This window comes from Panthera tigris, chromosome D1, assembly GCF_018350195.1.
Source record: "Panthera tigris isolate Pti1 chromosome D1, P.tigris_Pti1_mat1.1, whole genome shotgun sequence".
NCBI classification, from domain to species: Eukaryota; Metazoa; Chordata; class Mammalia; order Carnivora; family Felidae; genus Panthera; species Panthera tigris.
This window is the reverse complement of record NC_056669.1, coordinates 100,978,583-101,005,781: the sequence shown is the minus strand read 5'-3', so window position 1 is coordinate 101,005,781 and position 27,199 is coordinate 100,978,583. Positions and strand designations below refer to the sequence as shown.

Below are 27,199 nucleotides of genomic sequence, written 5' to 3'. Positions count from 1 at the left end.
TTTTCATTCTGTTCGTGGTGCTATACTAGTAAGAATTACTGGCAATGAACCACGGAAACAAGGGTTCATTAACTTAAACAGAAATGAATTTTCTGGGGTCTCTGCTAGTTCAGAAAGCTGGAGAATCAGCCTTGCACCCGAGTGAGCAATGCTAACCCCGGCCAAGGGCTTCCCTGTGTTCCGCCAGACAGAGGCCAAGGAGCTTGGATGTCTTGTCCCTCTTCTGGCTTCTGTGCAAGAGGTGGGACCCTTCCACCGACCCCCTTAGGATTCCCTCCACCAACCGAACGAGTAGACCGTCTGGATGTTGAGCCGACAAAGAGAAAGGTTCACTAGTTTCCTGCTCAATGGCAGCACGGGAGGGGTCATGACTCAAACAGGGCCCTCGAGTCTTCCAGAACCCGCGATCCAGGTGGGGAGGGACTGCTTCAGAACCAACCCACACCCAGGTCAGAGGGCAGGGCCAAGCCCACCCAGCGAGATACTTTGCGGGAACCAGAGAAAGTTCCACTGGAGAAGTGGCAGCGAGGCAACCAGGGGGATTTCGACGGGAGCCCAAGTGCAGGAGTCAGGGTAGAAAAAGAGGATTCAGGAAGAAGCAAAGGCAGGAGTAAAGACCAGGACAAAAGTAAAACCAGGCAAATGGAACAGGGGAGCCTTTCTTGGTTCAGGAAATTTGTTTTGTAGCAGCATCTCAGTGCCTCAAAGATGATCTTTCAAAACAGCTGTTCCCCAACAACTACTTAGGGCTTGAAATAAAGGAAAACATTCCCACGCCAATTCCGCACTCAAAATAGAAGCCGAAGAGACACAGAAATCCGAGGCCACTATGACAGCCTGAGTCGAAGCTTTTTATGGAACAAAGCGCTCCGTGGGCCCCGAAGGCCTCCCTCCTCCTCCTCACAACACTGTGAGGTTGTTCCCCTGAGCGCCCACTGTCACTTGTTCCCCTGAGCGCCCACTGTCACTTGTTCCCCTGAGCGCCTTCCGTCAAGGTGGCCTGGAGGGAGCAAGGGCGAGCAGCCGTCTGGGGCCAGCGCCAGCCTCCAGTCCCTCTGCACCCCTGCCAGCGTGCTCTTCCCAGGAAGGATGCGGTCCCCAAATAATGAAAGTCATCTCCGGCTTTTACTGAGCGCTTGCCAGGGCTAGAGCTGTGCCGAGAGCCTCGCTCAGGTGACAGCCTCTTTGGTAGGTGCTGCTCTCATCCCCATTTTACAGAGAAGGAAACTGAGGCGGAGAGCTATGGAGTCATGTGCCCACGATCACTTGGAGAGACCTGTCATCCTGCCTCTCACACCGCACGGGAGAATGCTAACTGAAATCTCCGCGGCATGGGACACTTGTCAAAGGCTGAGGGAGGGGAGGAGCCCGGGAGGGGGAGGGGCGAGCTGAAGGTTGAATACTTGCAAGGTGCCAGATTCTGGGCTGAGTACTCTACACAGTGAAGAAAATACAAGCAAAACCTATGTAGTCGATATACTACAATGTGAATAATTTAATGCCACGGAACCGTGCATTTATATATGGTTAAAATGGTACATTGTATGTTATATATATTTTACCACAACAAAAACATCTATCCGGTAATATTATGTGGCAGGCTGTGCTCTGCCCGGGAGCCAGCGGCCCTGGGAGGCAGGCGGCACTTCCCATCCCCAGGGGACAATGAAGAAGTGGAAATTCCCAGAGGTTCCCAGAAGAATGGAGGAGGCCCCTTGGTCAGGGTCCCCCAGCTGGGGCCCGCTTGCAGTTCTATTCTAGTCTGCTGTAGATAGTGGTATTAGCAGTGATATTGCGAGTTCTGTTAGTGTTACTTAGTATCATTCATTACTGATAGCATTGTTAGAAGCGATATTAGTCCTAATGCTCTCAGTACTCACTACAGTGCCCCCCCTTAACCACTGCCTGGCTTCCCATGGTTTCAGTTATCCGTGGTCAGCCGCCATCGTGCAATAGATGATCCCTCTGACACATCATCCAAAGGTCAGTAGTACCTAACGCTGGGTCAGAACGTCTACACCAGTCACCTCCCTTCATCTCATCACGTAGGCATTTTATCATCCAATATCATCGCAGGAAGAAGGATGAGTACTGTAAAAGGAAGATATTTTTAGAGACCCTATTCTCATAGCAATATGCAGATGTTATTTTAATTGTGTTATTTTATTATTTGATTATTGTTCATCTCTTACTGTGCCTTGTTTACAAATCAAACCTTATCATACACGAGTATGTGCAGGAAAAACAGAGTATATATAGGATGAAGTATTATCTGAGGTCTCAGGCATCCAGTGGAGATCCTAGAATGTATCCCCTATTGATAAGGGGGGGACTGCTGCGCTTAGCATAGATTTGGAAGCAGCCAGTGTGGTTTTGAGTCACAACTATACCATCTATTAGCTGTGTGATCATGGGCAAGTTAGTTGACTTCTCTGTGCCTGCCTGCTCATTCTTAAAAGAGGGGTAATAAGAGTGCCTCTTTCACAGGATCGTCATGTGGACTGAAATGAGATAGTTGGCCAAAAGTGCTTACAGCAGTGCCTGTAAAATAGCAGGTATGCAATCAAATATGATTGCTACTACTAAGTTCTGCCGGAGGGAAATTATCGCAAGGGGCTGTGCAACTGGCCTGAGGCCACATAACTAATGAAAGAGGAGAGTCTCACGCCTTTTCTGGCCACAGTGGAAGAAGGAGGATGTTCACGGGGACAACATGGTACTTCTCGCAGCCATCAGAGAGGACCATGACAGAGGGATTTCTGGAAGAGATCTTAGATCAATGAAGGAAGGCTCAGATATCTTGCTGAGTAAGGAGCTCTCTGATAAATCTATAAAATTTAAAGCTATATAGACAGTCTGTCCACAAAATGCATACACGGGAAAGACGAAAACCTACAGCCAAGTTCCCAGGATTCTCAGATCCCTGAAGTTCACCCCCCATCCAGGGGAGCCCTGTGATAAGAACTCCTACCCTGGATGACCCAGCCCAAACCCCACACCCGGTTTGATTTAGAAAGAAATCTACCAGACAGGGTAGGGCAGCAGTTCTCACTTCTGTTTGTGATTCATTAAGTCCCTTGTGCCATACAAGAATGTAACTTTGTAACAGCCTTCCCCAGAGATTCGGATTCAGGGAGACACCCTATTCTGAGAAGCAGGGGTTTATAGGACTCGCCCAAGGTCACTCAGGTAAAATGAGATCAGTGCGGGACTGGCCCTGAGAAATGACCCCACCTAAGGGGTCCTGACCCCATCCCATGGTCTCTCCACCTTCACACAGCCTAAAGATACTTTCAAATGGATTAAACTTTGAAAACTTTTCAAAACAGCTCTGCAAAGAAAAAAATTCTGCAGCGGAAAAGAAAACTAGAAGGGAATCCACCAAGATCTTAGTAGTGGGGGCTCTGAGAAAACGGGATGTAACCTTTTTGTTCCCTTTTACTTTTAAATATTCTTCCAACTTTTGTACAATAAATATGTATTCCATATGAGATCTTTGAAAGTAAATCTTCATTCAATATGTATATGTTCATATTTTGGTTTCCTGGGCAAATATTTCATTTAGAATATTAAGCCACTTAATTTATATTTATCCTTGCTTTTTACTTTTAAAAAATGAAGGATGGGTTGGGGAACTGAAATGAATTTACTTGACAGTAAAGCATAACAAAGGTGGGATGGAAAACTCTAGGATTTGATTAGCAACTCCGTGAAGAAGTGCAGATGCAGACCTACAAGTTTTAGACTTCTGTATTGAACTTGAAGAGAAAAAGAAATTAATAGTGCAGCTTTGGATGATTTAATAAAGCATGCGTTTTCAGATCTTTGGTGCTTTTATAAGAGTGCCATTAGGAAGAAGAAGGTCAGGAAGACAGAAAAATGCCTGCATCCTGGGAGTGTGATAACAAAAGAATAATGAGCGAGCCCTACATCTGTCTAGCACTTACCAGTCCTCAAAGCCCATTTGTAATAATTAGCAATTGGAAAGAACCCAAATGGCCAACAATAGGGGAATGGCTAAATAAACAGTGGTCGATTAACTCAGATGGAATACTTCATAAAGAGAGACAATGGTGAACTCCCAGACTCCGCTGATTCTGGAAATGTCTGTGTGACCTCATGCTACCTAAGACAAAAATGAAGCACAAAGTGGTGCCTTGGGACTCCAACAAGGCATTTTCAAAACCAATCACATTAGCTTCTCAGGCAAGATGGAGAAATGAGGGCTTCATTGTTGGAGAAAAGAACAAATGTCCGATTCCAGCTCCATCAGAAACTGGCTGAGTAGCCAGAGAGAGCTTAAAGGCGATCCCCTATTTGTGTAGATAATGCATTTCTGTCTCTAAAATGTTTTAAAAGCCTGCGTTGGGAAATTAACTTGCATGTCATGAAGAGGATTGTCTTCTCCAAAATGAAAAAAATATGTAAAATCTCAAATACATCTTGCCTTCTGGAGACAATCTTTCTGGCTTTTTTTCCAGCAATGCATATCATCTTTAATCCCACTCTTCTTTCCAGCTGAACCTGATAGCTGAAGGCTGAAGGTGAAAGTTCACTATTTTTGGCATCCCCAACCAATTTCATTTTAGTGTCAGTATGCATTGAGTACTAAATACTAAATTTATCGGGACGCCTGGGTGGCTCAGTCGGTTAAGCGTCCGACTTCAGCTCAGGTCACGATTTCACCGTCCGTGAGTTCGAGCCCCACGTGGGGCTTGGTGCTGACAGCTCAGAGCCTGGAGTCTGCTTCGGATTCTGTGTCTTCCTCTCTCTCTGCCCCTCCCCACTCACACTCTGTCTCTATCAAAATATGACTAAAGGTTAAAAAAAGTTAAATACGAAGTTTATTATCAACACCGTTAGAACCTAATTTTTTCAGGTTCCACACAAACCAGCAAACCATGAGTCAGGCATGAGGGTCTTGGCCTTGTCTGTCTGGCATTTTTGCCTCTGAGATTCAGTGAAGAACAAATTCAAATAATGCAAGATCTTTTAGTACAATGCCTGACGCATAATTTGTCCTCAGTAGATGGTTACTAAAACTTATTTTGGATGATAGTTTGAAGATTAATGGCAAATAATGGTGCAGACAGAATACTATCTTAAAAATAGAACAGTGTTAGCCTAGAAGAAGGTCCCTGCTAACACACACCAGGGCTCCTGGCTTTGCTCACCGTAAGATTTTTATCCCTGCATCAAGCGGTGATGTAAAGGTCAGACCATCAAATCTGTGAATGGCGAAAAGCCAAGAAGGGGAGCAAATATCTTGGATGATGGGACAAAAATCTAGACTAATTTTGCCAAGTTCTAAGGTATGGTTTATACATACCAAGGTGAAAGTTGATGATGGCAATGGAAGACCTTTCACTTACATTCAAAAAGACTAATTGCCCAAAAACAGGTTGGAGAAAAGAGAACTTACTCTGGCACGTGCAGAAAGGGTTTAGGGACTCTGACTAGCAGGAAGTCCGTTGTGAGTTACAATCTGACTCCACAGAAAGCTAATATGTACCTAGAGTGAGGGGCAAGGATGCTTTGAGAGTTTTGAGTTTAATTCTCTTAAACTTACTTTAAAAAGGAAATCAACAGAATAGGATTGTGTTTGGAAGAAAGTGACCAAGATAACCAATGACAGAGCTCATGGCTATATCATTTGCAGAATACTTGAAGTTTGTGGTAAAAAGAAAAAAATCTCGTGGGGGATATAATAGCCTACTTCAAATACTACCAACTATGGAAGAAGAATTCACATTTACTCTATGGTCCATCGGGGTAGGATCAAAGATGAAGTGAAATGGCTCAATAGATCAGAACTTTCCAGAAATGAATCACATAGGCAGATAGTAAGTTTGCCTGCAATAGTGGTCTTTGAATGTAGACAGGAGAATCGCCAGCTGGAAAAGAAGTAGGAATTCCAGAAGGACACGGTGAGGGGAGGCAAGTGCCTTTAAAAAAAATAACTTCTGGGGCACCTGAGTGGCTCATTCGTTTAACCATCCAGTTTCAGCCCAGGTCACGATCTCATGGTTCATGAGTTCGAGCCCTGCATTGGGCTGTCTGCTGACAGCTCAGAGCCTGGAGCCTGCTTTGGATTCTGTGTCTCCCTCTCTCTCTGCCACACTCCCCACTTGCACTCTATCTCTCTCTCAAAAATAAATAAACATTAAAAAAATAAATCTTGTTCTAATCTTGTGTCTAATGATGATTTGAATTTAAGTATGTGGAAATAAGTGTGTGTGTGTGTGTGTGTGTGTGTAAGGCTAAAACTGGAAGCAAATATAGAAAGATAAGAACAATTGACAGTTTAATGTGCATTAGGTTCCTGTTTCATTTATCCGTGCTCCATTCTTACGCCTTAAAAGAACTGTGTGTGTCTGCGTGTGTGTGATATGTGTGTGTGTCTGCGTGTGTGCAAATAATAACCTAGACCAAAGAAAATATAAATTAGAGAAGGTCAGTTCGAGAGCAAAAAGCAAAGAACTACATTAGGATGCAGGTCACTTAGGTTCTTTGCAGTCACCAAGTAAATAATGAATTTGGCACTGAGCTTCCTGGTTGCCAAAGCAAAAAGGGGAAATGGAATCAGTCACGTGATTCTCAATGTTCACGAGAAGAAAACGTATCAGATCTTCAGGGCAAACAAAACTTCTCCCGGCAGTAAGCCCTGAAGGAAAAAGCTCCTGAGGGGGCACTGATTAATGTCAAATGCGGTATCCTTAACAAAATCCCTTCAGCAAACAGACTAATGTGAGCTTTAGTGCTTTTTTTGTCTGTTCCTAGAAGACCAAGAGTATGACTTAAGGGTACAATGCAGTAGAAACAATTCTCTGTGCACTTGGAAAACATAGTTTGAAGTTTTTTTTTACGATGGAGATAACCTAAAAATTAGCAGTATCTAAAATGTATTTACTATACAGGATGGATGGGGCGTGTGGGTAGCTCAGGTGGTTAAGCATCAGACTCATGATCTCAGCTCAGGTCTTGATCTCAGGGTCATGAGTTCAAGCCCTGTGCTGGACATGAAGCCTACTAAAAAATGATAGATGACTAGCTTTCAGGCAGTCCTTTATATGCATTACTTCTCTAAACCATTTAGAAGTTTGAACTTATTCTTTGTGATAAGGGGCTAATCCTCTTTAAGTTTATAAGCAATCCCCCCTTTTTAAAAATTATTTTCCTTTAATGCACAGCATATTACACAGGGCCCCTGTCTTCTGCTGGGGATGTTTACTGTTTCCATACTCTCACCTACAGCAGGAGACATCATGGAACAGGGACCAGAAAAAACAAATGAGGGAAATGGAACCAAATGAAAGTAGTAGGAAAGGGAGGGAAGTTTCTACCACAAATGTATTTATTTTTTAAATTTTTTAAGGTCTATTTTTGAGAGAGAAACAGAGAGTGAGCAGGGGAGGGGCAGAGAGAGAGGAAGACACAGAATCTGAAGCAGGCTCCAGGCTCTGAGCTGTCAGCACAGAGCCCAACGCGGGGCTCGAACCCACAGACCGCAAGATCATGACCTGAGCTGAAGTCGGCAGCTTAACCAACTGAGTGACCCAGACGCCCCTACAACAAACAAATTGATTGAGATTTGCGCTTAGGATGAGAGGGTTTCCTCTGGGAAGTACGTCTAATCTATGAATCCAGTCCTTTGAATCTTGCAACAGACCCCTGACAAGCAGAAATCTTAGGAAAGTCCTCAGTCCTTGCTCATTTCCTGGGACTGGCACTTAACCCCACGGCCACCTGGTCTGTGCCTCCTGTACCAGTTTCTTATCCACACAGGATGCTCAAGCCAGCTTCTCTTCCCCACCCAGGCCCTTGTCTGTGTCTGTCCACCTGTTCTCTCCACCTGGAACAGCCTTTTCCAAAAGACCTCTCCTCTGTTCCATTCCTGATCTAACTCATATGTCACCAACACCATGAGGACTTTCCTGACCCGTCTCAAGCCAGAAATCACGTCGTTTCTCTCTCTTTCTCTCTCCATGCCTCCGTCTCTCTCTCCAGTGCTTCCCAGAACACTCTCTGCCCCCCTCTGCCACTTGCCACCATCCGCCTTGCGTGGCAGTCGTTTGTATCTCTGCACAGAAAGCTGTCTTCATGCGTCCATAGCAGGCACTGACTGCATGTGGGCCTCGCTCACGATAGCTACTCAGTGCACGTTTGAAAAAGGAGGTTAAGTTCTGTCTGAGGAATGGCCGGGGACGTTCCTGTTTGCCGTCCAAGAGGTAAACTTAAAAACAAAACAAATCACAAAAGGCAAAGTACAGAATACTATAATGGTGCCACATCATTCACTGAGGAGGGAAAAAATGAAATTTTGTACACATACATACAATCGCACATAAATAGAAAAGTTCCGGAAGAATAGAGGTTCTATATGGCCTATACGTCCATGGGGTCAGGTAGCGAAGCAACGTAACAGGGCAGTTCCTGTTAGGAATTCCAGGAGGAAAGGAGAGAGAAAAACGGTCCGAAAAAATATTATTGGAAATAGTGCGCAAACTCCCCAGGGCATGTCAAAAGGAGAAGCACAAAGGTACTCACACCTAAACACATCGTACTCAGATGACCAAACGCCAGAGACAGAGAAAGTCTTGAAAGCAACAGAAGTGATTTACCTCATCACTTACAAAGGAAAAACAATTTGATTAATGACGGGTTTCCCATCAGGAACAATGGAGGCCAAAAGGTAGCGGAAAGACATATTCAAGATACTAAAAGAAAAGAACAACAAACCTGTGACCAATAATTATGTAATCCTGTAAACAGCTTCCATTATTGAAGGAGAAATAAAGACATTTCCAGAAAAATAAAGACTGAGAGAACTCATTGCTAGCAGATCCTTCTTACAAGAAATATTAAAGGTTGTCCTTTGGGTGAAAAGAAAGGACACCATACTGTGAATTAGCATCTGCAAATAATAATAATAATAATAATAATAATAATAAAACAAAGAGCATGAAAAACTGTAACTACGTGGACAAATATAAAAAAATAGTCTACATATATTTTTCTCTTTTCTTTTAATTTCTTTAAAAGGCATAAAATTATGTAAATAAATAATTACGTTAACAACTAATAATGAATCCAACACTGAGATGTTGGATTGTAACACATCTAAATGTCATATATATGACGATTATAGCACAAAGGAGGAGAAGTATAGGGAGTTACATGGAAGAAAATGTATTACATTTTACCCAAATTAAGTTAGTATTAATCTTGAATTAGCCACTAAGAAAGTAACTTTAAAAACATAGCTAAAAAAAATCAACCAACAACTTCCAGTTAGGAAACAGATTATTGACAGGCCAGTAAAACAGCAAAATACAACTATCTGCTAGCTATAAGATGCCTTTGAAATACAGGCACATACTGTTTTAGAAGAGAAGGATGAAAAAGAGACACAATGAGGACACTAATACAACAAAATCTTCTGAGATGATATTAATGTCACAAGACATAAATCAGAGTATTACCAGTTTTCCCATAGGGTGGTAAGAGCCCAGCATTAAAGGCAGTGATATCTGCGTCCAGCCCTGCCAAGCTTCAGACATTGGGCAAACAGGTGATAGTAAGAGCTTCAGCAAAGCAAACACTCTATGTGAATCATCTCTTATCCGTGCCAAGCCCTATAAGAACAATATTATTATTATTATTACTATTATCCCCCCTTTTTCCACCGTATAACAGCCTGGTACACAATAGATACAAAATTCACTATAGTAACAGTAATATTATTATTCGTATTTGTTTAAGAAATTCTTACCATGTGCAAAGCACTGTCCTAGGCTCTAAGGATATAGTGATAACTAAGACTAACGTCCCTAGTCTCATAGAGTTTATGTCTAGTGGAATGGAAACAGCCAGAGTAAAACGTGACTACAATAATTAATCAGATAGCGATAAGTAGAATGCAAAGTAGAACAACACAGGGGCGCGTGGGTGGCTCAGTCGGGTGAGCGTCCGACTTGGGCTCAGGTCATGATCTCCTGGTTTGTGAGTTGGAGCCCCGTGTCGGGTTCTGTGCTGGCAGCTCAGATCCTGGTGCCTGCTTTGGATTCTATGTCTCTCCATCTCTCGGCCCCTCCCCTGCTCATGCTCTGTCTCTCTGTCTCTCAATAATAAATAAACGTTAAAAAAAATTAAAAAAAATAACTTTAAAGTAGAACAATATAATAGAATGGTTGGGTGAGTATCATTCAGATTGAGGAAATCATACTTAAGCTAAACTTGAAATTATAATTAAAGATATGAAGATCAGAAGAATACTATTGTGGGTAGAGGTTGCAGTGCAAAGACCCTGGGGCAGGAACAAGTTTAGTATATTAAGAGAAGGTCACTGTGGCTGAAGATGTGGTATGAGCACCAGGAGGAGTAGTATGATATGTGATTGGAGAGGTTAAGTGTGCAAAGCTCTGTAAACCAGAATAAGAGGTTATGTATTATTCTACGTGATAGGAGATGTTTGAAGGGTTTCATGTCAGTTAGTGATATAAAGTGATGTACATTGAAAAAAAATTTTTTTTAATGTTTATTTATTTTTGAGAGAGATAGAGAGAGTGAAGGCAGGGGAGGGGAAGAGAGAGAGAAGGAGACACAGAATCTGAAGCAGGCTGCAGGGTCTGAGCTGTCAGCACAGAGCCCGATACAGGGCTCAAACTCTCGAACGATGAGATCATGACCTGAGCTGAAGTCTGGCGCTTACCTGACTGAGCCACCCAGGCACCCCATGATGCACATTTTTAAATAACATTGTCTGTCGTCTCAGAGAGGAGAACAGAGTGCAGGGAAGCAAGAACAGATGCAAGGAGATCATTCGGGACTCATTGCAGCAGTCCAGGAAAGAGGAGGGCAGGGTTGGTGAAGGGAAGTGGACAAATTTGAATGGATTTGGAGGTAGAGCTCATTTGGTGATGGGCTGGATTAGGATGGGGGAAGGGAGGGAGAGGAATCAAGGATGAGACTCAAGTTTGGAGCTTGAACAACTGGGTGGATGGCAGTGTTGTCTACCAAGAAGAGGAAGACGGGAATAACAGAACCGCTCAGGGTAATGACAGAGAGGCGGGGTGGAGGGGTGGAATCAGGGGTCCTACTTTAACTATGGTGCATTTGAGAGACCTAGCAGGCTTCTTTAACTATTTACATCCAGGCAACAATATAAGCATGAGCAAGACAGCGTTCCCATCTTCCAGGAATTCACAAGCCTACTGGGGAGAAGAATGGATACATTAGAATTAAGAGAACTGCAGGTGCTTTTTGGAAAAGATAACACGAAAGCCTGGGGGAAAGAGGGATAGGACCTACCAGGGCCACAGGGCACGGACATGTGGGGAGGTCCTACAGAGTAACAAGTTCTGAGTTCAAATCGTAAGCATGGATGAACTTGAACAAGCAGACTGGAGTGTGGATAGACTGCAGCAGAGGGAGGGAACTTACATTTGAGTTTTTCTAGAAGTGAACCGCGCTCAAGGAAGGCTGAGCAAACAGGTGCTATTAGGGTTTAGTGTGTGTTAGGGGAGGATGATGGAAGACCCTGGAAGAGTAGGTTGGAACTGAATCAGGAAAGATTTGGAAGGCAGACTGGAGCCATGGCTTTCTCTTGGGGCCTTGACTGGATGGGGAGATAGAGAGACTTTTAAGCAGAAAAGTGACCTGCTTAGAGATATGCATTAAGGCCACACTGGTGACGGTGTTTGAAAAGTGAGGGTGATGATGGATGGCAGAGATGGGGACGGGCAGGAAGAAACAGAGCAGGAGCGCAGTTCCAAGACTATCTTATAGTTCAGGCGATGGTACTACATAGGAGACCATCATGGTCAGGCCACTGAGGATTCCTACAGATCCAGCCACAAAGAAAAACGTAAACTGTATTAAGAAGGTGTCTGTGCATGCAAGAGAAAGCCGAGGGGGAATATCACAGAGAAAATGATTGATGATACTTGGACCACAGAAGGGCAAGCAAAAAGTCAATGTCATATGGGTCATGCTGCTTAGAAGAGCCATGACATAAGGCCCTGTAACCAGCGGCACACAGACCTGTTGGGACACAATGAGTGCCTACAACAGGGGCTTACCGATGGCCAAATACCGTCATATGCCATGGGAGCCAGGAGGAAACATTCAGCTACTACAAAAAGACCAAAGAGCCACAGCTGTGCAGCAGAAGCTGTGAAAAAGACGCCTTTTTTTTCTCTGCGAAGGTATCACAGAGCATCTTGGGGGCAATGGGGGAAGAGGAACAAATATCCACAAAGGACAAGCAGCTGAGAAAAAAGTAAGTAGGGGTGTAGTCTAGGATCAATGCGTATGAGAGTGAGTATCCCCAAGTTACCCCTCAGTGTGATGAAATAGGCAGAAGCATGACAAAGAAGACAAATCGGCTGATGAAGAGAGTTTGTGAGACCCAACAGAAGAAATTCAGCCTCTTCACAAGAATATATATATATACATATATATATATACATATATATATATGTATATATATATATTCATAAAATTATGTTGTATGCCTTGGACATACAATGTGATATGTCAGTTGTATACCAACAAAATGATAAAAAAGTGAATTATTCAGGAAGTATGTAGCCGTAGCACTCTTTAATACTACCTTCGTATTTGGAGTAGATGATTTACAAAGGCCTTTCACATCCACGATCCTCTCTGCTCATATAGTAGCTTACTGAGATTTTGTCACTATAATTCTATGATTGCGCGTGTGAAATGCAGAATGCATTGCAAATCTTTATTAAAGAGCATCAGTTATGCTATTGTGATTTATTGGTTTTTGTGTCATAGGCAGGGTGTGAATTCTATTCGTATGGTTGTTCAGCCTGGCACACATGAGGCATCAGTGCCCATGAGCTCGTGACTTGGGTCACACTTTTATTTTCTTCGGGTACAATATTCTTTCAACTATACTTCTGTGTTTCATTTTCTGGACTGTAGCAACAAATCTAAGAAATGACGGGATAAACCATGTTTTGGTGCAACTCTGAGACTCACTGAGAGCCACACTCTGTCTTTCTTTGAAGGGTTTCCTTGAAATGCATTTATTTTAGTCCCCTGACTTTGAAAGATGTCAGTCGTTTCTAAGGCCCTAAAATATTTTGGCTTGTCTTGCTTGCTTTTCACTATGCTTTAGCCCAGTTTTTGTGTCTGTGTTGGGTAATGACGTGGTCAAAATGCTATTTAATAAAGAGGAAATGGGAGTCAAAGAACACTACAGTCAATAATTAAGCAATTTTTTACATATGTCTCTTATGCACCTGCATTTTACTGGGTACTATTCACGTTGACAGAGGCAAAGTCCACGTGGAGATTACAGGCTAGTATAGTGGCAAGAAAAGCAAAAAGATTAAAAAACATTTCCAGGGCGCCTGGGTGGCTCAGTCGGTTGAGCGTCCGACTTCGGCTCAGGTCATGATCTCGCGGTTCGTGGGTTCGAGCCCCACATTGGGCTCTGTGATGACAGCTCGGAGCCTGGAATCTGCTTTGGATTCTGTGTACCCACCTCTCTCTGCCCCTCCCCCACTCATGCTCTGTCTTGCTCTGTCTCTCAAAAATAAATGAATGTTTAAAAAAATTAAAAACAAAAATAAATAAAAAACGTTTCCATATCCATCCATGATGATTTCTGTGGCAAACGTAAGGAAGGAATTAAGAGAGGGTGTAAAGGAGCATATTTTAGCAAGGGTAGTAAAAGAAAGCCTCTTTAAATAGAATAGAGGTTGGGAAAGATGAAAAAATTTGTTTTTATACATGGCTTTCCATGGAGTCTAGAGGTCACTCTTTGGATCATAAAAGGAGAAAGGGCCCCACACAGTAGTAACAGAGGCTTCTGGGTATTCTAGCACACAAGGAGAGTTTGCAAGCTCATTGATCCTGACCCTTAGGATACCTTTTTCATTCCTTTATATGATGTAGGATTTGGGAATGTAATGCTTTTTCGGGGAGAAGTGATCTATTTATTTATTTTTTAAAGTTTCTTTATTTTGAGAGATAGACAGTGTTTGAGTGCGAGCAGGGGAGGCACAGAGAGAGAGGGAGAGAGAGAATCCCAAGCAGACTCCCTGCTGTCACTGTGGAGACCATCGCAGGGCTCAGTCTCAGAAATGCTGAGGTCGTGATCTGAGTGGAAATCAAGAGTCAGATGCTTAACCGACTGAGCCACGCAGGTGCCTTGGGAAAAGTGATTTATTATAGGCTTTGAGTGCCGACAAAAGTGATCACTTTGGAGAATAGATTAAAATAGGTATCTTTCACCAGGGGACTCTTTGCTGCATAGATTTGTAAGATCTTCTGGGCACTTTATGCTGGATTGATGATGGTCTATTTCACCCCAGTCACCCCAGACCTTCCTGTGCCATGAAAACAGGACCATACAAAAATCTGAGCAGATTGTCATGGTACCTCATGGTAGTACAATCTGATTGCTTTTTTGGGGGGGAGGGGAGAGCACACCGCTCAGGCCACAGTCCCCTTCAGTGGTGTGTGCACCATCCAGAAACTTCCTCCGTGGAACTTCTTCAGTCATTCTTGGGGTCTTATGTGGCTGTTCCATTTTCCGTTTCCTCATCCTAGGGCAGTGTTGCAGGTCAGTCTTTACTTCCTTTGAGTCTCTGCTCAAATGTCATGTCATCAAACAGGCCATCGGGACCTCTTTACGTAAAATAATTCTCTGCTCCTCCCATATCTCAACCGCTTACCTTTTCTGCATTATTTTTTTTTCAAGGTACTTAAAAGCACCTGAATATTATTTACCTACTTGTTTGCTTATTGTGTGTCTCTCCCTGTAGACGATGATATTCATGAGAGAAGGATGCTCATGGCCATCACTTTATGCCTGACGCCCCAGCCTGGCACATAGTAGGTGCTCAGTGTATGGTTGTTGATCGAATGACAAATATATGGTCAATACTATATTCTTTTATTCAGTGAATATTATATGTTGACAGACATAGGTTCAGCGATCAACTCTGGTTGTGTTTCTTTCCACGGATTATGGCTTATATGCAAATGACAAAATGCATCAGAATTGAATAACACACACATGCACATAAATAAATGTATGACTTTACATGGAGCATGCATGCAATAGTAATAAGAATAAGAATAAGAACTTATTCTATTTATATTTACAGTAGTACCTGATATCATTTTAGAGGTATAATATCTCAATTACAGATAGAAGTCTTGGAAGCATTATAACTGACTTCCCACAGCAAGTTATAGGCGTACAACCTCAACTTAAACTATTTCTCTTGGATATTGAGTTGTAAGGAGAATGACACAATGCCAGATAAACGGCTGGAGGACATTCACGTCAACCATGGTCCCCTGAGTAGACCTACGGTCTCTGCTACCAGGACACCCAGAGCTGTCCAGGTTTTTGTCCAGGTGATGTTCAGATCTACCTGATATACTTCTGGTGAATTTCCTAAGTCTCTTGCTTGCAGCTGAAACTCTGATATATTATTTAATTTTTCTTTGACAACAAAGTATTCAATAGTTATTATTCTTTTCTGTAATAATTTCTTCAATCAAATCTAAGCTTAGCATGAGTGATTTAGCATACCTCAGGAGAAGGGATTGGATAGATTAAGTTGGTGTTTTATTTCTATTTAAATATTAGTTGAGGCACTCAGTCATGCTTAAATGATTCTGTTTTGAGAACCAGCATAATTCCACTTGTGGAATAGTCCTGATAACAAATATCATTGATTGAACTTCCACAGTGTAGGAGGAAGCACACTATGTTCTTTCCAGAATTGTCACCTCTGATGTCTCTGTTATTATAGATATGCACTCAAGTAAAATACGGCTGTTTCCATTATTTTAAAGATGAACTTGCTCTGGTAGTCAGTTTCTACTGCTGCATAACAAATGGCCACAAAGCTGGTAAGTCCTAACCACACAAATGTACCGCCTCTCATTTTCCCTGGGCCTCGTTTCCGGGTCCATGGTGGTCTGATTCTCTGATCAGGGTCTCACAAAGCTGAAATCAACATGTTGGCAGGGCCTGGCTCCTTTCTGGAGGCTGTGGGGAAGACTTGTTTCCAAGCTCACTGATGTGTTTGAGAAAATTCAGTCCTTGTGGTTGTAGGACTGTGGTGCCTGGTTCCCCAGGGGCTGTCGGCCAGGAGCCTCTCTCAGCTCCTTAGGACTGCCTGCCTTCCTTCTGCGGTCCCTCCAGCTTCAGACCAGCAGTGACTCATCTAGCCCTTCCCACATTTCCAGCCTCTCTGACTCTTCTGCTCTCAGCTGGAGAAAGCTTGGGACCCACCGGCTCATCTAGGGTCATGTCTCTTTGAAGGCTAACTGTGTCTCATAGTGTAACATAATCATATGAGTGGTATTTCATCATATGCAGAGACTCCAGGGATCAGGACAAAGATTATGGATCTTTAGAGGATCATTTTGGAAATTCTGCCACCCACAACGATATTCTCACAATAAAAGCCTATCCCGAAGAATGGTATTCTGCAAGGGGAAGAACTGACATTGAAGCTTGTCCTTGTTGATTTGTGGTGTGTGTGTGTGTGTGTATGTATTTTTTCCCCTGGGCCCTCCGTTGTGTTATTTTTTTTTTGTTTTTATGCTAATATAATTTGAAAGCACACATTAGTACAGAATATTCTTTAATAATAAGACTCTTTGATACATTTGCTGAGGATCCATGCTATGTGTTTTGCAAATATTTCATTGAATACAGTTTCCATTTGTGGTATGAGTTACTTGCTTCATCTTATAGCTGGAGAATTGGAGGCTTCAGGGAGCCTGAACCACACGCTTCAGATCAAGGCATCTTCTAAATGATGCAGGTACTGCTGGACCGCATTCTGAGTCCCCCAAGCTCCGGTCTTGTCACACAGTCAGAGGAAGGCCATTATTGGCACAAGGCTTACCATTCTTTATCCCCCTCAGTATTTCTCTGGGTTCGCGTTTGCTTACTCCAGACAAAAATAACAACAGCATGATGTGGAGAGTTATTATTTAGGAAGACAATCCTGGTAAGTTCTGTAAAATGATATAACTAAAAATAATTTGATGTAAAACCGCCAAAGGCAATCGCTTGTGCTTCTCCATGCAGTGCACTTTGGGAAAACAGTGTTTGCATTGATTCCGAGGAACACCTGGCATTAATTTTCGTGTGTTTTCATTTTGAAATCAGTATTTCAAATTACTCTTTGAGTAAATTAGCTTGACTACAAGGTTCTTCCGGTGGAAAGAGCATCCTCCTTTTCTCAACAACTCAGAAAATAGAGGTATATGCTTAGTAGGACTTTTGATGATGTCAGTTCAAGCCATTAAGATATGACCCTTGACCCATTAGAGTGTTTATTAGTGAAGGGGAATCATGCATGAACAAAGAACGATATATGGTGGCATTTCTTTCTTTTTTCTTTAAATTCAAGTTAGATAGCATATAGTTTTGTCTTGGCTTCAGGAGTAGAACCCAGTGATTCATCTCTTACATATGACACAAAGTGACAGAAGAGAGGCAAAAGATACTGTTAACATTCAAAAAGAGTGAGTATTTTTGTCTGAAATGGATCAAGGAAGGCTTCCTGGATGAGGTTATAATTAAGCAATACCTTGCAGAACAGATGGGATTTTGACTTCCAGTATTTAGGTATGTGAGAAGGGAAAGTCAGGAGGGTTGTAAGAAAGTGGGTGCCTGTGGGTCTGTGTGGGAACCGTAAATCAGTGAGTCTGTTGGAATCTTATAATGCTCCTATAATGAGAAAGGAAGCTGTCAATGTAGGTCCTGCAACACTGAAGAAGCTATGTTAAAGTGAATCCAGACTTAAATCATGCTGAGATATTGCTGTGACTCTGAAGTTTATATGGAAATGCAAAGGGCCCAGAATATCTCATTTAATCTTGAAAAACACAAGCCATGGGCGCCTGGGTGGCTCAGTCGGTTAAACGTCCGACTTCAACTCAGGTCACGATCTCGCCGTCGGTGAGTTCAAGCCCCGCGTCGGGCTCTGGGCTGATGGCTCAGAGACTGAAGCCTGCTTCTGATCCTGTGTCTCCTCTCTCTCTCTGCTCTTCCCCTGTTCATGCTCTGTCTCTCTCTGTCTCAAAATTAAATAAACATTAAAAAAAAAAAGAAAAAAACAAGCCAGGTGGAAGGTCTCCCTCTACTTAACAAAACTATAGTAATTAAGGCAGGATCAAGAATAGACTAATGGCCCAGTGGAACAGAGTGGAGTGTCCAAGTATATTAATGAATGCATGCTAATACCTTTATTGTTAAAGAATATACAGATCTAATATATGGATGCTTCGTTTATGACAAGGGTGACACAGTAAAGTATTGGGGAAAGAAAAGATTGAGAAAAAATGGCGTTTAATCCATTGGATGTCCAGATGGGAAGAAAAGTGGAATTTTACTCCCATCTCACAACACACGTTAAGATTAATTACAGAATATTTGGAGATTGAAATGTGAAAGGCAAAGAATTAGGGGATGTAGAAGATATTGGAGAATATCTTCATGATGTATAGTAGAAAATTTAAAAAAAAGTAGGCTGCAAAAATGCTAAACATGAAGAAAAATATTGATTTCCTGAACTATATTAAAATGAAGACTTAGGTTTTACTCTTAAGAGCATAAACCTGGAAGCCACAGCAAGGGAAATTGTTACTTATAAGGCATATAGGTGACATATCTGAAGAACATGAATAACTATATAACTTTTTTTTAAGTTTATTTAATTTTGAGAGATAGAGACAGAGCATGAGGAGGGGAGGGGCAGAGAGAGAGGGAGACACAGGATCCGAAGCAGGCTCCAGGCTCCGAGCTGTCAGCACAGAGCCGGAAGCCGTGCTCGAACCCACAGACCGTGAGATCATGACCTGAGCTGAAGTTGGACGCTTAACCGACTGAGCCACCCAGCGCCCCTCTTTATTCATTTTCAACTTTATTTATTTTGAGAGAGAGAGAGAGCAAGTGAGGGAGGGGCAGAGAGAGAAAGGAAGAGAGAGAGAGAGAGCATGAGCAGAGGAGGGGCAGAGAGGGAGCCACAGGATCCGAAGCAGGCTCCAGGCTCTGAGCTGTCAGCACAGAGCCCCACGCGGGGCTCAGACTCATGAACTGTGAGATCGTGACCTGAGCTGAAGGTGGATGCTTAACCGACTGAGCCACCCAGGTGCCCCAATAACTATTGTAATTTTTAAAGAAAGACAATCCAGTGATGAAATGCAGGCAAGACATTTCAAAAGCCAGTTCATAAAAGTGGTTATGGAAATGGCTTGGAAAGCTTGCAGAATTGTTGCATCTCTCTAGAAATGGCAGCTAAAGGCACAATGAGATACCATTATACACACACCATCATAAAATGGCTAATAGCCACTTTCATACACTGCTAATGGAAGTTTAAGCAGTGGGTTTTGGAAGACTTCTTCGATGATCGGTCCTCAGGAACATATACGCGCCCAATAACAAAGCAATTTCCCTCCCAGGTATATCCCCAAGAGAAATGCATGCTCATGAACACCAAAACACATGATGTCACTGGATGCCCATTGGAGAAAAAAAAAATCACAAAGCTAAAAACTGGGAAAAATTCAAATGTCCAACAACAAAGCAATTGATAAATCATTTGTGGAATACTAACAGAATGGAATGCGGGCATCCATAAATACATGAACTAGAGATTTATTCAACAAAAGATGAATTTCACAAATATCAAATGGATGGGGAGGTTCTATTTCCTGACTTGGGTGGTGGCTTGCGTGCCTGTGCTCACATTGCAATAATTCAGTGAGCAGTACGCATAAGGCTTTTGCACTTTTCTGTGTGTTATTCATCAATATAAGTTGAAAAAATGTAGTATCAGGCTTGCATTTTTCGGTGAAATCGATCTCAATTTCTCATTGCATATGGTGGAGATACTTCACACATTATGATTCTCAGTGAGTTCCCTATGAGTATCAGGAAAGGAAGATGGAATATCACAGTGCCAAGTAAGCTGTCCTGGGGGCTGATCTTCAACGGTAACAATCTCTAGCTGAACAGTTGCAGAAATTCCGTGGTGCTTCTTATGGGGGAAAACTCAGCAGTTGTTACAACACCGTACTGAAGTTTACTCATTAAATGTTTGTTGTTGATGTTGTTGTTGTTGTTGTTGTTGTTGAAGAAGGAGGTAAGAAATTAAGACTTGACTCAAGTCAAGCACAGAGAGCAAATAAGGGGATCCCAGTGGATTTTTTAGAGCTTAAGGATAGTAATAACATTTTAATTTAATTCCCTCTTAACAAAATTCCCAAGGTATGGTATGTATTGGGACATAAGTTTTTCCAGAACAACAACAACAACAAAGTGAGGTAACTAATTCTGGAAACTTCCAACCAAGTGAAAAGACAATGTGCTTTGGAGTGGAATCTTACCAGTTCCTTGGGAAGGAAACTTAAGAATAAAGCCAAGTGATTCCAAGAAAGTCTGCCCTCTTCTCTGTGTGGAGGCGCAGATGAAGGTGGGAAGAAAGAACACAGGCTGAAAAAGAGTACAATTTATGCTCCGTTTTAATTTCAATCCTCGGAAGAAGAAAGGAGCTCCTTGGAATGTAAGTTTAAAGCATTCTTAAAAATCCATCTCTGTCCCTCCGTTTACTCTTCAAGAAGCTCAAAATAAAAAGACTGATGGGAAAACAAAAAGGACTGACATCTAAGATGTGTTTCTTCAGTACATAGAAAAATACCCACTTTCAGACCATAATTGGTTAGAATGTTGCAGCAAACCTAACATGCAATAATGTGAAATTTGCTAAGATGCACGAAGAGATTATAGTCAAGTGAAATCCCTCTTCAGATTCACTGGCTGCCCAGAACAGGGAGAGAGAGGCAGGGCCACCCTCTCTAGGTGTGGTGCCATCTGTGTGGAAAGCTGCCGTGCGTTATAAGCATCACGCTCCAAGAAGGGGGTACAAATGGGAGCACAGGTGCAGATGTTTGAGAGCACTTGTACTTGAGCAAACCTGGACTCTTTACAGGATTTCCTGGGACCTCCTTACTCTCCTTGTAATCAACAGCTCTTTCACTGATAAATTTGCATACGCGTTTTGTCTGATTCTGCAGCCCTCAAACAACATGTAGGACTGGGTTGAGACTTTGAGACATCCGAGTTTCCCTCTTGGAAGAGTGACATCTTTGAAAGGGTGGATACTCTGTATTCAGATAGGGCAGTGTCTTAATCGCAGATAACTCTTTGGAGATACCTGCCCTTCAGGTATCACCTTCTACATTTGGCAGCCTTGATTGTTTGCTCTTTACATTTTTTTTTAAATTTTTATTTATTTTTGAGAGGGAGAGACACAGAGTTTGAGGAGGGGAGGGAATTCCAAGCAGGCTTCAGGCTCTGAGCTGTCAGCACAGAGCCCGAGGAGGGGCTTGAACTCACGAACTGTGAGATCATAACCTGAGCTGCAGTTGGATGCCTAACTGCCTAACTGAATGAGCAACTGAGCCACCCAGGCGCCCCTGATTGTTTGCTCTTTAAAATGGAGATAGCAAAATGTTTCTTACCCAAGCTTGGGTGGAAGTCAAATTGGCTGTCATTTGCAGAGCACCTGGGGCCGAATCTGTAAGTCTTGCATACCCTGAAAATGCTTGTCCCTTGTCCCCTCTCCATTGTCACCTTAAAGGTGTCGTCCCACGCAGCCAATCACGGATTTAGAACCGCAGGGTGGAAATTGATTGTATCTTTGCCACCATCTTTGTGGTCCTGGGTCAGACATCTTGGAGCCTCAGTTTTCTTATTTATAAAGGGTGAGGTTGGGGCTAGAGTTCTCTCCGCTTCTCAGAATTTCAGAAACCTCGAACTTCAAATGCATGGCCTGTATTTTTGTTACTCACTTTCTCCCACCTAGGCTTTGTATATTTCTTGCCTGTTTTTCTCCCAATCGGTTGTAGCTATTTTTTTTTTTCTTCTCTCTTTTTCTTTTTAAATGTTGAAATACTTTAAGGAATTGCTTTAGATTACTTTTTTGGGGGGGGGTTTGCTTTAGATTATTATTTATTTATTTATGTCGAGGGGGGAGAGGCAGAGAGAGAAGAAGAAAGAGAATCCAAAGAAAGGTCCACTCTGAGCCCCAAAGCAGGGTTCAATCCCACGAACCATGAGATCATGACCTGAGCCAATCAGGAGTTGCATAGTTAACCGGATGAGCCACAGAGGCGCCCCTAGATTGTTTTTAATTACAAAAGTAATGCAAGTGTATTGCCTCCTTGTAATAAAATATTAAACTTGCAGATAAATCTAGGGACCCCTTTGATTTCCTACCTACATACCAGTTCACTGTTCCTCTCTTTTCAGAGGTAATGAGTACTCCTTTGCTGCATTGTCTTTCCAGACTCTTTTACTTTTTCAATCTTTTCAAGTTTATTTATTTTTCTTGAGAGAGAGAGAGAGAGAGAGTAGGAGGTGCAGAGAGAGAGGGAGTTTTGCACTGGCAGTGGGGCTCAATCCCACAGCCATGAGATCATGACCTGAGCCAAAATCAAGAGCTGGACCCTCCACCAACTAACCCACCCAGGCACCCCTTATATATTTATTTAATTTTAATTTTGATTTATTTATTTTTTTTAGAGAGGGAGAGAGCATATGACCTTGAGAAAGGGAGGGGCAGAGGAAGAGAGAGAGAGAGAGAGAGAGAGAGAGAGAGAGAGAAAATCCCAAGCAGGCTCTATGCCCACCTCCCTTCTGGTAATCTATTATTTAATTTTTAGATGTCTGTACAATATTCTCCAGAATGAAATACCAAAGTTTATTTACTGTTATGCTTTTTGGAGAATATTTATGTGGATTCCGTTTTTTTTTTATCATTTGAAGCAATAGTAAAGTAGACATCATTGTTTTTCCATTCTGTGTTTCTTCAGGGTAGATAAAAGTAATGGAATTTCTGAATCATCAGGTAATCACTTTTCAAAAAAAAAAATTCAAGAGATAGTAAAAAATTGCCTTCTGGAGGCCCCACCCCTGCAACAGCCAGTGATCTCCAGTGATCACCAGTTTCTCTCCCTGCTTTCTCAGTATATTTTCTCACTTCTTAATATCTTGTCAACTTGAAGGGTGAAATAGTATATGATTATTGTTTCAATTTGGTTTCTGTGATTACTGGGGATATTAAAGGGATATTAAACATCTTTTCATGTTTATTGGGACTGGGAGTGTCCTCTCTGTATCTTTTGCCAATGACTACAATGAATACTTGCTATCTTAGTGGATACTTTGTGGTAGCTCTTTGTGTGATCTGACTTTAGTCTTCTGTAACATATGTTTCAGTAGTTCTCCAGTCTGTATGTCTTAATTTTACCTAGAGTGTATGTTGGCATTTGTTTACTTAAAATTATTATGCCGTGAAGCTTTCAACCTTTTCTTCAGGTGATTTTCATGTTCTGTTTAAGAAGTCCATCCCTACAACAAATCATAATGCTATTCTTTAGTGTTTTACTGTTGTGTGTGTGTGTTTTTTTATTATTTTTTTAATGTTTATTTATTTTTGAGACAGAGAGAGACAGAGATAGACAGAGCATGAACAGGGGAGGGGCAGAGAGAGACGGAGACACAGAATCTGAAATGGGCTCCAGGCTCTGAGCTGTCAGCACAGAGCCCCACACGGGGCTTGAACCCACAGACCGTGAGATCATGGCCTGAGCCGAAGTCGACGCTTAACCGACTGAGCCACCCACGCGCCCCGACTATTGTATGTTTATAATAGAATTTTTCTTTTTAGTTTAATGATATGGGTGGAATTTGAATATGATCTATTTTTTGAAATGGCCATCCAAATATTGTAATTAATCTTTACTTTCCTGATTGAAAGAAAGTGTTTATTCATACTAAATTGGCATATACGTCTTGGTCTGCCTACGGTTTTTCTGTCTCCTGCCTATTTTAGTAATCATACCTTACTGGTTAAGCATGATGGCTTTATTTATGTGTTGATATCTGGAATAGCACATCCCGTTTCTTTGATTTTCTTTTTTGAAATGTCCTTTGCTCCTTTGAACGTTTTTCTCCTCCATGAATTTAAACATCTGATTTTTTTTCATTAAAAATTATATTTTAATTTAACTTTTCCAATTGGTTGGAACTGCATTAAATTTACCAAATAACCTGGCAGATGTCCTGGCCTCATCAGCCTTAAACAGCCAGGATCAGGTTTATAGTCTGATCCAACCAGCTTTTGACCCACTGCAATGAGGGAGACCAGAACCATGGATGTCTCATTAAACACACAAACAAACAAAAAAAAAAACTAGAGCTATTATAGGATTTTGAGAAGTGGGGAGTTTTTGGTGAAATATCAATCAAGGAAAATTGTGATGAGCTCAAAGCAAAGCAAGGCTGTGTGGAAAGGGGCCAACATCACAGCATCAGAACAGTCTGACCCACAAAGGTAGCACAGGGTCCTGTTTCCATGGAAACTACAAAGGTAAACTAGGTGTAGAGTGTTGTATCCAGACATCCCTCATGTGGAGTTTTGTACTCGTGTTGGGGACTGGGACTGCTTTGCTCTGTCAGACTGACTTAGATATTCCAGACCAGAGTGGGGTGTTTCGTCTTGCTGATGTGATTTCAGACAAAAATCGTAGACAGTCTGTTTTTTCAGAAAGTAAAGTTTATCATTGAGCAATAAAGTATTTGTCACTACCTCCCCACCCCCCCACCCACCCAAATGTTGTTAGGACACTTTCCAGCTGCAGCATATCTGTGGGAGAAATACCATTTTCTGTTCCCTTCATAGTTGATGTATTTGTGTGTGCTATTCTAACCTGAAGAATGGCCACTCAGAGTCTTACCGTCCCTGTTAAAGCTAATTTTTACTATCTCAGGAGGAAATGAATCTTAATAAACACATAAAAATACAGTAAATGTGTTTTTTTGACTGATCTAGGCAGTTCTTCCCTTGTACAGTAAAGTTAAATAATTTATATTTTTCTTCATATGGATCTTGAATGGTTTTTGTTAGGCTTATTTACAGCTATTTTATCAATTTGTATTGATGAATATAAGTTTTTCCATTATAATTCATAGGTAATTATTATTGACTTTTTTTTACACCAATCTTCTGCTACTTTGAATTCTTTCATTTTTTTCTAAAAAAAATTATCTTTATTGGTTGACTATTTTACACTTTCTATGTGGATGACTATTTTGCTTGCAAATAGTGACAGTATTTTCTTATCTCTGTTTTCTAGAATTCTTACACCTTCTTTCTTTTTTTATAGTTTAGTATTTTGGATGTACCCTTCACTACACTGTTAAATAGCACACATTGTGAAAATATATAGTTTCTGATTATAGTATTAATATTCCCAGTGCTTACCTTACACACATATATTCTCTGGAAGCTAGAGGAAGATCCTTTTTACCAAGTCAAGTAATTCCTTTTTTTTTCCAGTTTGGAAAGTTTTTCTTTGTTTTCTTTTTTTTTTTTTCTTTTTCTTTCATTTTCTTTCCTTTTTTTCCTTTCCTTTCCTTTCTTTTCCTTTCCTTTTCTTTCTTTTCTTTTCCTTTCCTTTCTCTTCTTTTCTTTCTCCTTACTTCCTCCCTCCCATCCTTCCATCCTTCCTCCCTCCCTTCCTCCTTCTTCCTTCCTTCTTTCTTTCTTTCTTTCTTTCTTTCTTTCTTTCTTCTCTTTCTTTCTTCTCTCTTTCTTTCTTGCCACATTTTATCAGCTTCTTTAATGAATTCTTTTGAAATAATTATAATGCATTGTCTTTTAATATGTAAGTGTGGTGAGTAATTTTACAGATTTTCTAATGGTGACCCAATTCTTAGTTCTAATTTTTTCTTTAAAACGTTTAAACCATATTGCTGTTAAGAGTAAGAACCTTACTATATTTGCTTGGTAGCTTTTAGTTTAGTCTCTTTTTATACCAATGCTCCCAAATTGGACCTGTAGTTTCTCTTCTTGTGTATAATGTTATGCTTTTAAATAATTTAAAGTTGTATGCATTATTAACGTTCTGTTTTTCTCACTCTAGAGAACAACACAACCAATGGCTGATGGGAACGATACAAGAATCACAGAATTTATTTTCATAGGTTTGAAGTATCATCCTCGGATGCAAGTCTTCCTTTTCTTGCTATTTCTACTTTTTTACCTTGTTACCATCACAGGAAACTTGGGTATGATTATTCTCATCCAGATAGATCCCCGCCTTCACGTGCCCATGTACTTTTTTCTCAGTCACCTGTCTTTTGTGGACATCTGCTTTTCATCAGTAGTGGGTCCCAAGATGCTCACTGACTTCTTCACTGAGAGGAAGGCCATCTCCTTCCTGGGCTGTGCCTTGCAGCAATGGTTCTTTGGGTTCTTTGTGGCCATTGAGTGCCTTCTCCTGGCGTCCATGGCTTATGACCGCTATGTGGCCATCTGTAACCCATTATTGTATTCTGTCGCCATGTCACAGAGACTCTGTGTACAGTTGGTGGTTGGACCCTATACTATTGGCTTCCTGAGCACCATGACTCACACAACAGCTGCTTTCCGACTTCCCTTTTGTCGCTCCAACATTATCAATCATTTCTTTTGTGACATGTCCCCCCTTCTTTCTCTGGTATGTGCTGACACCCGGATCAATAAACTGTTGGTTTTCATTGTGGCTGGAGCTGTACTGGTTGTCAGTAGCCTGACCATTATAATCTCCTATTTTTACATCCTTACTGCCATCCTGAGGATCCGCTCTGGCGATGGGAGGCGCAAAGCCTTTTCCACCTGCTCCTCCCATCTCACCGCAGTGTCCATCTTATATGGGACCCTCTTCTTTATCTATGTGCGGCCAGGTGCAACCTTTTCTCTGGACATCAATAAAGTGGTGTCGGTCTTCTACACAGCAGTGATCCCCATGTTGAATCCTCTCATCTACAGCTTGAGAAATAAAGAAGTGAAAGCTGCCATGTGCAGAACGATCGTCAGGGGGAAGTTTTGCATAAGAAGTTAAATTCCTGTCTGGAATACAAAATAGATAAAGGGCAAAGCTTCTAGACATGGTTAGTCTACCTGGTCATCATCCAAAGATGCTAAACAAACGTGCAGACTTTGGAGTATGGCATCCTTGAAACGTTCAATATGACTTTTATTTTAAAAACTGTTTTTAAAGCTCCATTTCAATCGTGTGCCTGTGGATGATACGAATCCCCAGTCACTCAGAGTCAGAGTAATTCTGCTTCCTCAAA

The 27,199-nt window shown here is 41.7% G+C and overlaps 1 protein-coding gene across 3 annotated transcripts; it reads left to right on the top strand.

Moving 5' to 3' along the window:
* The first annotated feature begins 843 nt into the window (after positions 1–843).
* Positions 844–26,964, top strand: LOC102970153 (olfactory receptor 1009). 3 transcript variants are annotated; one of them, XM_042958408.1, is made up of 3 exons: positions 844–1,188; positions 1,926–1,983; positions 26,005–26,964. In XM_042958408.1, the coding sequence occupies exons 2-3, from the start codon at positions 1,957–1,959 to the stop codon at positions 26,962–26,964; spliced, it is 987 nt and encodes a 328-aa protein (XP_042814342.1). In that variant the 5' UTR covers positions 844–1,188; positions 1,926–1,956. The 3 variants fall into 3 exon arrangements, 2 of the variants coding, with proteins under 2 accessions (XP_042814342.1, XP_042814343.1); XR_006208329.1 differs by lacking the exons at positions 1,926–1,983; positions 26,005–26,964 and adding an exon at positions 2,488–2,696; XM_042958409.1 differs by lacking the exon at positions 1,926–1,983.
* The last annotated feature ends 235 nt before the right edge of the window (positions 26,965–27,199 follow it).

Coding starts and splice junctions, on each gene's coding strand:
- LOC102970153 (XM_042958408.1), top strand. CDS start 1,957: ATGATCCCTCTGACACATCATCCAAAG. Junction 1,984..26,004: donor CTCTGACACATCATCCAAAG/GTCAGTAGTACC, acceptor TTCTCACTCTAG/AGAACAACACAACCAATGGC.